The sequence below is a fragment of the Lepeophtheirus salmonis genome, chromosome 5, assembly GCF_016086655.4.
Source record: "Lepeophtheirus salmonis chromosome 5, UVic_Lsal_1.4, whole genome shotgun sequence".
NCBI classification, from domain to species: domain Eukaryota; kingdom Metazoa; phylum Arthropoda; class Copepoda; order Siphonostomatoida; family Caligidae; genus Lepeophtheirus; species Lepeophtheirus salmonis.
The window spans coordinates 45215511-45230239 of record NC_052135.2 but is presented as its reverse complement, the minus strand read 5'-3'; the positions used below and the strand labels follow the sequence as shown (position 1 = coordinate 45230239).

Genomic DNA, 14729 nt, shown 5'->3' with positions numbered 1-14729 from the left:
AAGCTTAATAAACTACCAATATTTTTAATAAAACAAATCAAAGAACCGACAGACCGAAGAACCCGTCCTAAAACTGCATTGAACCGCAAAAATAAGGACTGACAAACACTAACACAACACATACGCACAAATAATGCACCTTGGTTACAAATTATAATCTATTTCATAGCTCTGCTAATGTTTAATCCGCTTAAAGATCTTTAAATCCAAAGTTTAAAATCAGCCGTCGATCCCCTTTGGTAATATACCGCAGAGTGAGTTTCAAAATATTTGTTTTGGTACGTTCATGGTAATCAAACAGGTGATACGGATTGGGTATAATGATCAATATTAGGCTATTTTACCTTTAAGTGGATTGTAGGTATTTATAAGGATCGTACAGAGACAAAAATAGAATCAAAATCTATCATTGAGAAAACTTACTGTGTCGATTAAAAAAAATATATATCGTAAACACTAACATTAATTACAAGGGATGGAAAATGTCTTTTGCATTCTTGTTTGATCATGCTCCTTGCTGTGTCCCAAAGAAGAATAGAATAGAGCCTCCTCTCCGCTCCAACTCCTCACAATGAATCCTCTATATAAATTTAAAAGAAATAAATTCCATTCAATTCACGAGATATTTGTATTTATAAATATTTTTCCTCTTCTGATAAACAAGAATTGATTAATTAATGAACTCATATTTTCTAAAAATACAATTTCCTTTGAATCTAAGATGACAAATTTCGATAGGAGTATCCACTACAACTCTTCCATAATAACAAATTCAAATAACCAATGGGCATGTGCCTCCCTCCATGGAAAAAAATAAATAAGTTAACTTTTGACAAAAATAAATATACATTCATTAAGATATACATTCGTAATTAGTTATGTTAATGAGTGTCACCACCGACAATTTAAACGACTCAAAATCTATTTAGGATCAACTACAAAAAAAAACAATTCCTGGGGTAAGAAAATTTATTTGACATCTCACTTGTTCTTTTAATACAATTGGCAAATGAGATAATTATTATTTGATCCTCCTTTTGCCTTCAATTCAACGGAGCAAGACCATCAAAGATTAAATACCTTTAAATTCATGTCGTGTGCTTATATTTTTGCAACATGAATTGCTTATGTATGTCACTCCAATTAACTTTTATAATAATAATTATTCGTCATTGTCTTTGTTACGCATCGTGGACTTCAAAGGAAGTAACAAACTAAAAGAAATATATGACATCTGACTTATAAGAATAACGATATTAAAGAGCAGATATTGTCTTTAACATTTCTGCAAAAGGAGGGTTGGTTCTTTAATTCATAGTCACTTTAATAATGTATTATGTTCCATGTAGGTGAAATAGAATGTTAGTTCGTCTGTCTGTATATAATGATGGATTTTGGGTCTTGTTCAACATATTTCTCAAAATCGTAAATTTGATTCTTTTTGTTCCAAACCCGATTTTTTTTTTAATTATCTTAAAATGAAATAATAGCGAATATTTAGACCTGGGCTCGGCAACCTATAGCTAGCGTGCCACTGCTGGCACATGGAGGCATATTCAATGGAACGGGCGGATAATTAATATCCCTTAAGCTTTAAAACACAGTAGCAAAACGCTCCTGTTGGCTTGAGGAGATACATGGATTTATTAGTATCCTTTTCCGACGCCAGATGTCGCTTTTTAAGATATAACATATGACGTCACTTTATCAATTTTTTTTCAATCTCCCTTATGCTGTACGGAACCTTTTTACTCCCTTTGCAGAATTTGCTTTGTTAATTCAGTTAAAAGGGTTAATTCATGGAGCCTACGTAGTTAATCCTGGACAAATAATTCTAAATCATATTTTTAGAGTTTCGTGGTTATGGAGTGATATTCAACGCTCCAACAGTTAAAAAATTTATCGCAACGACCATTTACTTTTACACTTATTGATCACGTGGTCTTCATTTCACCGCTTTGTTTAAGTCTTTAATTCTCCCTAGATATATACGAAGGAAGAAATAATTAATAGCCAGTGGACTTTTATTATTCATTTTCATGTCTTTTAATTTAAAAGGTTCAATTTCACTCATAACTTAATTTCAATTCCGTATATTTTCCTAATGGTGCGTATGTAGATGTGTTGTAAAAGTCACAATTTGTACGTCTTCTTAGACTTGATTTAATTTCAACATCCGTCATTTTAATTAACAAGCATTTCATAATTCATTTTCACTCAAAAAGTCGAAAATGACAACAATAACCAATACATACATGTATGAACCATCGAAAGAATAATCCATTATTGCATTATTCTCATCACAAGTCCTACTCTAAATTCCCATTTTTACACGCCATAGATATAACTACCAAACAATTGGAACTTAAGGGTTGGATATTAGATAGCAACAGTCCACGACTTGTCCTCCCATTTCATCCAAGCTACCACTTGTTGTTCCTTTCTCATCCTCTTCTCACGTAATATCATAAAATACATTTCCTTCGACGAACAAGTACTATCATATTCATTAATAGGAAGTGGCATAAATGCACCTGACCAGGTAAGTCACAGAGCAATTAACTTTTCCTTAAAAAAAAGTAAAAAAATAAAAATTGTGGACAGGTGTAAAAAAAAACATACAAAAATATTCTGTTTTTCTATGTGCGAGATAGTGTTGGGTTTCGGTCTGAAACGGACTTATACAGGTCTGAGATCGTTATGATTTTTAGCGGATCGAACTAATTCGGTCATTCATAGGAGTATGGTAAAGAACAGTCTTACAAAAAAAATAAAAAAATGGTATGAATCGGTCTCATTTAAAGTTGGGGATTAGACCCATACTTAAGATGAACTATTGATGATGTCACATGCGTTTACTAATTATTTATTTTAAATGACGTCATATAAGCTAAATGTGGTGCATTAATCATATTTGTTACGTACAACTCATAAATCAGAATAGGTGAGAAAATCTGTCCACGATTTCAAACAATTAAATTACGGTCTGAACCAAAATATCAGTCCAATTCGATTAAGAAAAAAATCACTTAAGACAAAAATCGATTTTGGACCGAGTCTCAACACTAGTGCGTACAATGTACATGAGCTTTAAATTTTTTAGAGGATGGAAAATAATCATTACTTTTATTTGTTTGTTAGGTAGTTTTGGGGGCTGACTCCCCTGTAGAATACATTCTATGATTTATTATTGTCTCGTCCCAATGTCCACGTGCCTCCTTCAAAAATCTTCATTGAGAAGCTCATCTTGCAAGACTCAATCATTGATAAAGAATTATACAAAGACGACAGGTTATTTTTGTTGACAGCTTGGCATTGTGAGGCAGTCGTATTTTTGAATATAGAGCTATGCCAAAATAATTCAACTGCTTTTAAAAAGAGATTGGGTAGGGATGTTCTTGGTTTGAAGAACATGTTTGGACTACCCAACGTTCAATCCTAATAATGTATCATTATACCATAACGCATGTACGGCTGATGTTTGACTTCCACCACGCTTTTAATATTATCGTCATAGTAGAAGAGTGGTTGCAGGTTTTGTCAAAAAACTGTTTTTCTTCCCCAGTAGTTGGTACGATACATTAAATTGAACATTCTAGCGATAGTCACGTCATAGACTATGAGTGGTTGCTTGTTTTGTCAAAATCTGCCTATCTTGCCCAGCAGTCGGTACAATACATCCGATTGAAAATTTTAGCCAGCCCGATTACATGATGGTCTAACCGTGTATTTCTATGAACCATGGGATGACTGATGTTCAAAGCATTAATTCTTGAGTGGGAGCGCGCTCATTCTTTTGAATAAAAGCATGGCAGTGCTCCCTATTTTAGAAGAGCATAAAACCGATCGAATTTTCGCTCATTTATATAAATTTGTATTACTTTTTCAGTTTTCTGCATCTTATGAGATAACATCGAAAAATTTGAGAGTTAATGAATAATTTTAGAGATTGCAAGAAAAGACGACAGCAGCTATGTCTCAAGATCAGCTAAAATCTTTTTTTATATGACGTATCTGTGGCTCTCTGCTGTCTTCGGTCCACAAGTTTCCCTGTCATGTAGTTGACCACTCTAAGAACACATACAGACCTCAGTTCCCTCAGGGACACCAACAGCTCCTTCATGTGTGGATATTACGTTGAAAGATAAATTTTCCTTCTTTGTAAACGAATTTCCCCAATTGAAATATGATTTTCTTACATTTTTATGTAATACATTGACATAAGATCTCAAAATCTCAAGCAAGCATAAGCTCAAAAACTTGAGAACACGGTTTTCAAGTTCAAACTACATAATTATCAAGCTGTACTGGACGATAGTGCACGAAATCTCGTAATAACAAGTCTTCAAAGAAAGTGCTTCCCAAACTTTTTTTACCCAAGGCACATCATAAGATAAATAAAAAATTCTTGAGACTCCTATTTTGTAGTTAAACCAATAATTTGGATTATTCTAAGCTATTTTCAATAATGTATGGTTGTCACAAATCGTATGGGCCACTAGAACTTGCCTTTAGACAAACCGTTCAATATTACCCATTTAATATTATCTGATTTGCATGTGGTAATAACAATTCAATCAACTTAATAATCGTTATTAAAAGTAATTTTAATATTTGACAGAATAGCCGTTAGATCTAATGAAGAACGAATGTTACCAACTGATTTATACACTGCTGCTGTCCACAACTACTGTTGAGATAGTATTTTCTATGGTGGTCAATTATTTACGGATCAGAGTTTAAAAGATGAAAACTTTGCAAAAAAAAAAAAAAAAAAAAAAAAAAACTTTTGACAAAGAATCAAATATTTAATAGTCAAAATAGTTTTATGTTTTTTTTTGTTTTTTTTAAAATTATTTTAGATGTTTAACTTATTTATTCTTTTACCTTATTTTGCTTCATTTTTTTGGAATAAATAATATAGGTATGAATATAAATTTCAAGAATTTAATTGCAATCATAAGGAGTTGTCAAATTCAAATACTCCTATACGAGTGCATAAAAAGGTGGTTGAAGCGGGAGCGCGCTCAGGATTTCTTGAGGGGACTAATGCTCGGCTGATGAGTACATTGGACTTCAAAGTCTTAATATATACTGAAAATGCACATTAATTATGATAGATATTGGAGACCAAGAACAAAAATAAACAGAAACAGTGCTCTTGTTATACTTGTACACGCCTGCAATATTTCATTAGACGACTACATTATTATTTCTTATATCAAAAATATTTATATTCTATACATCAGGGAGCAATATATACATTGCAACTCGTATACAGGATCAATCTTATATGCACACCCCTGCATTATTTCATAAATACGAGTATATTATTATTACTTAGATCAAAATACGTTGATGATACACATCATGGAGCATTATATACAGTGCACCCTGTGACTTGTTCTCATATATTCATACAGACAGACAAAATTTGTTTTATTAATATGAACAATGAAAACATGAATATGTTTTGCAATTTTCAATTTTTTTGCAATTTGCATTGACATGTTTCCTCTGGCATAATAAACCATCTAAATTATTTGGAAAAATTCCAAGAACACATGGTCTCAAGGGCCTGCTCCAATTACTGATAGGCTCAGGAGCGACCGCATGATTATACTATTTTTGTGGGAGGACTTGGTTTTTGGAATTTTTTAAAATAAATTCGAAAAATCCATAGTTATTCTCAAAAACTTAAAATTTTTGTATAAAAATTTTACAAAAAAAGTAATTTAAATAAAAAATTCAGAAATTTACAGCTTTTCTGAAAAAAACTATATTTTTTGAAAAAGAAATTGAAATGTTAAATTTTTTTGGAAAAAAAGTTTCAAATAGGAATTTTTTTTTGAATAATAACTATTCAGAAAAAATTATTTTTTTAGAAAGAAATGTTTTAAAAATCGATTACTATTCTCAGCAAAATTTTAAAAAAAGTTAAATTTTTTGAAAAAAAAATCAAAATATATAAAATTTTTTGTAACAAGCAAAAAATTCTTATTTAAAGAGGGGGAGCTACGGCCCCTCCAGCCCACCTCCAATGGACACTTTTTGGACCGCTACTAGGACTGGACTCTACATAATAATTAAGGACCGATACAAAACTGCAGATGAATAGAAAAGTAGCTGAAACAACAGCTAACAACCAAAATCACTCTCAATTTGTTTGTTATTTGTTTTTTAACAGCTGAAATTTATATTAAGCTTATTCCTAACTGGTTGCCTCTATACAAATATTTGTTTTTCAATTGACTCTAAAAATGATATATTTTTTTCTCAAGACATTGATAGAATTTTTTAATATATGTATATATAAAAAAGCACTTTAATTCTACACTAGAGTAAACAAATAAACTAAAGCAAAATCAAAAGACAAGATCGAATGCCATTTAAGAAGTAAAAAAGAAATACTTACATACACAGAAAATAAAATAATAATAATAATAAAAAATGAATAGTCATTATTTTTGTGTATATACAAACAATACATCACTTAACATTTCCGAAATGTTAAGTGATGCTATTTTGACGATACATTCATATAATATACCTCAAATGATGTTTATGTATGACAAACAAGATGTATGTATAATATATACAGGGTGAGGACTCACAAATTTAAAAAAATTAAAAACCATTTTCAGTTCTACGTATTTTTATTTTGTGCCAATTTATAGCAAACGTTTCAAGTAAAAATTGCTATATCAACAATTTTCTACATTTTTTACTCAATCTATCCCCCTCCATATTGAATCATGGCTTCAATACAGGGACAAGCAGAAACACAAATCACCTTGATAAAGTCCGATAACAAGTTATTTATTCAACTCCTCCGTAATCACGGCCATCAGGCCATCGACATTCCGATGGGATGTCTTGTTCGTCCTGCCTGCCAGAAGGTAGCCATTGTCTCCCTGCAGAAATGCTACACCTTCTTAGACATGTATCCCGTGGTGCTGTCTTGGGTAAACACATAGTTGTCCCTCGGGAAAGTGCTCTTCAACCATGGCAAAGACATGGTACCTCAGAACCTAGTAGTAGACCTCCGTATTGACTTTCTCGTTGCCCTGGTAAAATAGGGAGGCATCTTTCTGCCGTCGGACGCCTTGACGTCGAGGACCATGACCTGAGCAGGATGTTTAGTACTGAATGTTCACTCGATCTGAGCTCTTGATTAAGCCAAGAAGCGATCATTTCTCCGTTTCAGAACAGGGTCCACTGTGAAGATGGGAGGGGAGGGGGTAGTTGTTCAAGGGGTATACATCCTGTTCCCCTTCATACTAAATTAAATAAGTCATTTTACTAAATTCAAATCAAATTATAACATCCAATAATGAAAATGACTCATGTTTTAAATAAATATAGCGTATAAATTTTTGTAAATTGTATAGTTTGTTTATGGACAAATTATTAATGATGCACAATATTTTCTTTCCTGTAGACAAGTCCTTTTTGTATATTGTGTCCTGGGGCCCGGCAACGATTTTGTTAAATTTATGAAATATCTGATTTTTTGGAACAAATGGAATATATTGAGGATTGACTTATAATGAAAATAAAAATTAATACCTTCTATTTTTGAGTTATCAATAAAAATTGTTATTGATTTAATCTTAAATCTGACATTGATTCGAGCAAATATCTTATTTTTTGGAGATCAAAATATGGTCACACTAAATTGTATATTATATAATTCCTCATCGTTATCAATGAATGAATTGAAATGAAACTATTTAACAAAGAACATGAATATGACGTAATTGTATAAATCGAGTCCCCTGTTGTTGACGAGCCAATCAAAAAGGTTTTTTTTATTAGGTTTGAATAATATAAAGAAAAGATAGTGATTCATCCCATGATTACATTTAGTAATAAGGTGGCGTGAGAATAAAAAACAATCTTGAAAAAAAAAATCAAGAAAAGGAAAAAATCACAATTACTTTTTTTACTTCATATATACATTATTCAAAGTGCGCAAGCTATGAATACCGCCACTTTGCTGCACTCTCTTGGACAAAAACGGATCCTTTTTTTATTTGTTGGATAACTTGTTCAAACTTGCATCACTTGGAAAAAATGGATTATTTTGGCGATTTCTTTGTCCCAAAAAAAAGGCATTATTTATTACTCAAACTCTGATACTTAATGACAAGTTCGTTCGCAAAGATTAGAATTGAACTTGAGCCCTCTCAAGATGATTTTGAGGCAACAGCAATACTGGTTGACGACTCAAATGATCCAAGACAATTTTGACGACTCAATCTCGACGGACTTTTGGTCTTCAAACTCACAAGATGTGAATAAGATAATTTTATTTGTGTGGGTTTCGATCGAACAACAAACTAACGGAATCCCCTGCAACACTAAAGACGAACTTTTCAATCGCATCAAAAACGAATTCCAGGATTTGCCAAGAGACCAAGTTGCTTTCGGCGTTGTACAGAGACTGTATTTGAGACTAGAGGTGATTTTATAGAATAAAATAAATTAGAATTTATCAAGCTTTTAGAATCTGTTGGGGTTGGGGAAAAAATTGTGTTTGAAAAAAAAATTCATTTTCGTGCAATTATAGCTTATGCACCCTGTACATGTTTGTGTCAATTATATGCATCTCTTCATATTTGTGGAATGATTTAAGATAACCCAGAATTTTACTTATACTTTGGAATCTTTATTTGATTATAGAGACTTATATTGTCCCCGTTATTGGTATTTTAGTAAAACCTGTCAATTTCTCATTGTATAGATCAATTTTGATTACTTTAAGTGCAATTTGTGGAGGTTTCAATTGATTAAGAAGAATAATTTGTTGATAGAAATTGAGGATAATTTGTCGTAAATGAATACAAATGTAATCAACGCTCAATATTGAAAAAAAAAATCATTTTAGCTTGTTTTTATGTTGATGAGCCATATATGTACATTGTAGACATATGTAATTATATAGAAAAAAAACCTAAATAATTTTGGATGCGTTCCATCCTCTAATTTGTGTCCTATCACTGTTTTGTCAAAAATATGTATATATAAAATATAACTTGTAATTTTCAACTTTCTAGAAATGAAGATATATTAATGTTCTAATTACAGGTGCAGAGTGTAAGTTGACTCTGATCAATAATTATTAGTAGGTAAAATTTGTTTATTCATCATTTATTGGATTCTAATATGTAGAGGGTGGAAAGTAGAAAATATGATCTGACCGGTTATGCGCCATTATCTCCCGAGTTATTTATTTTACTTTATTTTTCTACACTAAAAAAGAAAACTTTCAACACATCTTTACTTAGGAGTCCATTGTTGTCCTCAATGGACTTGACAAAAAGGAGGAACATTCTAAATCCTGATTTTCTCTTTCATAAACATACAATCACATTCCAGTCTCATTGAGTGCTTTATGAAAAATAAACATAAATACATCGATCATTATTAAAGCTTATCATCATGAGCCTTGATGACCAAATCATTGAACTTGTTGTTTATTTATATACAAATACTTTGGGTCAGTGAATATTTTTTTCGGGGCCAAAAATAGGGTTAGAAATAACAAAATAAGAATATTAATAATAAACAGAGTTTTTATAAAGCAGATGTTCTTTTATTTGACTAGGGGTGAGAACCCTCAAAAGTTTTTTTAATATTTGTAGGGCCCTGTTCACACTTTCTCCGTTCATTCGTTGACCTGTTCATTCTGGAAAAGTTTATGTTTAGGAGCTCATGTGTTAATTTACTTTAATTTTTTTTAAACCAACGATCACGTGATCCATTTTTGTCCAAATTTAGTTGGCTACGAAATAGTGTTTTCTCTTAGACCACAAAAAAGTCATTTTATTCAATGTTTGTCTATTCTGAATTCAAAAATAGGTCAAATAAATAGCTTAGGTAGTTAGTTAAAAAGTAATTAGTAACATCCTCAGCGACCCCTAGTGAAGAAAAAAACAACAACTGGTAAATTGTTAAATTAGGAAAACAATTGATGAAAATGAAGGAGATTTTTTTCTGTGCCTCCTTCAAATGTTTACTATACAGGAGCTCAGCCGCTTAAAAATTAATATTTTCCATTCAATATCCAAGAAAAGGTATTCAAGGACGTCCACTGGGGTGAACTGGCAGGATGGATCCCCTCCCCAAATTAAATAATTATTGCTTTTTACTAGAAAATTTATCATTTGAAATTTAATTTTTGAATTAAAAAAAAAAATATTATTATTTGTAAACAGCTGTGGATTTAAAAAAAAATCCAAAAATTTAATTCTTGAGAATAGTTATGGATTTTTTGAAAGAAGCTGTGGATTTTAGAAAAAAAAATCCAAAAAAATTAATTTTTTTTAACAGGTGTGGATTTTTGAATTTTTTTTCCCAAAAAATGTAAATTTTTGCTAACAGCTGTGGATTTTGTGATGGGAAGATTAATGGAATCGTAAAATCGGTTGCTTATTCTGGAATCGGAGTTAGCATTGGGAAAATAATGTTTAATTTCCGAATTCGATTCTTATATACTATTATTTATTACTGGCATTTAACTATTTAGTACTGGATCTAGAAAAGCTCCTTTGGAAAATTTGTCTTGAGAAATTTATGAGAAAATTCGCGTTGGATAAAGATCACCGAGCAGAGGAATCGTCTTCCCATATTTAATGTAAATGTCATTTTCATTATATAATGGATGTCCGATTTATTTTATTAATTGTAATTCTTAGAAATTTACAGGAAAATGGTATTTTTTTAACTACTATTTAAAATATTAAAGATTTGGAATCGTCATTGCGAATCTTTACTATAATTACATTGGAATTGGCAACGGGATTATTTTAGAATCGTCCCATCACCAGTCTACACTATGGCATATCGATGTAATAACATATTTTTATTACATATTAGAATTAGGGTCGGATATATAATAAACCATGTATAGAGGGATAGATTTTTGATAGTCGGCATGGTTTAAGTTCTTTTATTTTGACATCCAATAGTAAACTATTCTCCTTAATATTAATGAAAAATTGGTTTGGATTCTTTTAAAACTTGGCAGTATAAGCCCTCCAAATGACCAATATCAACAATACTGACATGTAGGGACTAATATAGTTATTTATACAAATAGGTTTATTTGATATATATATATATATATGTATGAAGCAAATTTTCAAGTCCCTTCCCCCAATTCTTATGTCACAAGGAAACATTCTACATAAATTCAATTAAAACAGTAAATAAGGCTAAAGATGATGGTTTTCTACTATGTAATAAATAAAAATAGTGGAATAGAGAAAAATCGTCAAAACGCTATTCCTTTGCGCCTGCGTTAAGGTCTCCCATTCAAACAGAATAATGATATTAATGTTTGTACAACATAGGTGGATCAAAAGGGGTACATACTAACAGCATGGTATATACCGAACGCAGGGACGTCGTTTCTCTACCCGTAACTCCCTCCCCCCTCTCGTCTACAGGTAATTTGTTGTTGTCGTGGTTGTTGGCTCACCCACCACCTATGGATGGTTATATGTAGTAACAATTTATTTCAAACAACTCAAACGTCAGTTCCACTTCATCACTCACAGAGTTCGGTCAAAGGTCCTTAAAAATACATTCTATCTGCAGCATGGAAGCAGCTCTTAAGCGCTCAAAAATCAAGCATCCCATCCTTGGCTATGCTATTCCACCTCCACTCCCACCTAAAGTGGCTCGTCGGAATGCTCGAGAGCGGAATCGTGTTAAACAAGTGAATTCTGGCTTTGATTATCTCAAATCCCATTTACCCGGAGCTACAGATATAAAGAAAATGTCAAAAGTGGACACACTTCGACGTGCAGTAGACTATATTCAAAGTTTACAGACCCTCTTGGGCCTCGATGAATCCTCATCTCCCTCCTGCTCCCCATCCTCTTCTTCCATTGAAGAATCATCCAAAAAAGAAGGCTCTGAGAGTGGCTACGAAACAGTTTCACCAGTGGTGACTCCTTCCTCCCTATCGAGTCCGGTAGAGACTTCATCTCCATCCCCATCCTGTTTTGTCTTTCCAACATCCTCCACTACTGCTCCGGACCCCTTTTCCCTCTCATTTGAGGAACCTCACACCCTTCAACCATCTCATCATCAACAACAAGATAAATCTCACATCCTTCAACCCTCTCATCCTCATCAACAAGAGGAAACAACACATCATCTCTCTTCCTCCACGGACTTTTACGATCCCTCTCTTGACAATTACTGCAATAGCATACTATTTGATCATCATAATACCCATCAACATCATACTCCCTTGGACTCGAGGGATGATGAACTCTTGGACGTGATAGCTCAATGGCAGGAGTCTTGAGTCCATTCATTCGTCCATGCGGGTTACATGTATGTATACCCTTTTCATGTCAGTGTCTCATGTCAGTATTCATTTCATTGTACTATTTCCATTCCTTGCATTACCTTGCTTACATATTATATCATATTATATAGTCAAAGAATTCGAATTTGTATTACCTTAGGAAAAGGACCTAATAGTGCATATTATATATTTATGTATTTCTATTTTTCTCTGTATATCATGTACCTATAAGCCTCTCAAAATTCATTATCAATAATTTATATCAAGAAATGTATTTATTATTTATTGCTGTGTGTTTTTGTGTTCTTACATAAGAACATAATATAAATTTAAGAGACAAAAAATAAAAATTCTCATTTTGACAAATTTCTATCGTTTATCCGCGCGTGTTTTTCGCTCATACTTAATTATATATTTCCGTTATGTTCGGTGTAGTACTTAAAAGCTGGTATGTCAGGAGATAGGTGAACTACATAATATACAAACTGTATAACCAAGCAACAGAAGGGAAGAGGAGGAGGAGATGATGATGGGCTATTTCCAAGTCATCATCATCAACATCTTTGTGGCGTAGTAGTAGCTGAAACACTGCGGATGTCCGGTCCAGAAGAAGAAAAAACTCGTTATTGTTTTGCTGTTTTCAATTGTATTTTTTTATTTTGTTCCTATAGACTCATGAGGGTTTAGGTAGTTGAATCAATAGCAGGTGACCACCACCAAAAACAAAACCACCTGATATCATGATGGTACATCACCGATTCAATGAAAGGAACACGCTTCGTTGTGAAAAAATACTTTTGAGGAGCCCCTCAATATTATATACCTATTAGTAGAAACAATCATGAAAATGAAATAATAATTTGTCAAAACAAAATCAATTAATAATAATAATTACAAACGGACTCGCACAAGATATAAACAACAACTGGTCAATGAGGTATTATTAACGATAATAATAATTCATATTTTTTTATGGAGTAAATAATATCTACTTATTTATTATTTACCAGAAAGAAAAATACGATTCATTGATTTAAGTAAATTTAATTAAATTCTCGGGTAAATGAATTATGTTCCGTTTCTCTTGAAAACGAATTTCCTTGATTAGAGTAATAAATGAGGTTCATTATTATTACTATTAATAATATAAACCCCAGCAATAAGACACCCTGGACAGTCATGGGTGTCATGAATGATTCAAATTCAATTATAGTTGACTCCATTCAATTTGATAGAATCCCCACTAGGTGGAGATGGGAGTGGGTTAGTCAGAGCGGGATTGCTCCAATTTTTCAACGTAAAGCTATTTTGACATTTTTATTAATATTATTATATATATGTAATATAATTCGTGAAAATTAATTTTAGAGTTATATATTAAGTTTAAGAAGAAAAGAAGCTACGATTCGCTTCGCTCTATTTCTCTCTCTCTCTCTTCTAAGCTTCACTTGGATCTTGATCCCGCCGAGTGTCTCAAAAATAATAACAAGAGGAAGGCATACACATTATAATCATTAGTGATGGGACGATTAAGAAAAAAGTGATTCTAGTAAAAATTCCCGATGCAAATTCAGATTCTTTAATATTTTAAATAGTAGTTAAAAATACCATTAAATATTTTGAAAAAAATTTATAAATATAAACTTCACGAATTAAATTTAAAAAAAATAAATTTCCAAAATCCAAATTTTTACACAAAATTAATATTCTGAAAGAAAATTCAAATATTACATTTTTTGGAGAAAAATTGTTAAAATACTTAAAAATTGGAAATATTAGAATTAAAAAAAAAAAAATTATAATCCAAATTATAAAATTTTTGAAAAAAAAATTCAGAACCTAAATTTTCTAGTTAAAAGAAAACTATTTTTTTTCATAATATTGAAAAGTAATACAGAGTGTCAATAAGAGTAATAAATAAGAATCGGACTTGCAAATTAAGCATTATTTTCCCCATGCTGATCCTGGTTCCGGAAAAAAGACCGATTCTCCCACTCCGACTAATTGTCCTATCACTAACTATAATCATGTTGTAGAAGGAGCTTACATAATATAATATGTAATGTTCATCAAATCAGATTAAGCGAATGCTACACTCCATAAATAGTTTCTTTTGTATGACGTACGTCTATAGTAACTATAACTCTATTGTGAATTTACTTTTATTAATTCTATTCAAAATTTGTCAAAATCCTTAATAGTAAGAAAGGAAGAAAATTAAATAGAATACAATACAAATGGAGAATGAATAGGAATAATACAGAAAGAAAAGAAAAGAAAAGGAAGGAACTGCTCCAATCACAGCTCCAGGGGATTTAAAAAGAAAGACAAAAATCCAAGTCCCTAATTATAGATGTTTGAGTGTTACATAAATATATGTATGCATACGTTAGTACTTACTTAG

General features: G+C 31.7%; 1 protein-coding gene across 1 annotated transcript; it reads left to right on the top strand.

Annotated features, from left to right (window-relative positions):
- Positions 1 to 7897: 7897 nt before the first annotated feature.
- Positions 7898 to 12691, top strand: LOC121118894 (uncharacterized). The gene has a single exon (XM_040713488.2). It carries the CDS (start codon positions 11606 to 11608, stop codon positions 12320 to 12322), a length of 717 nt encoding a protein of 238 aa, XP_040569422.1. The 5' UTR covers positions 7898 to 11605; the 3' UTR covers positions 12323 to 12691.
- The last annotated feature ends 2038 nt before the right edge of the window (positions 12692 to 14729 follow it).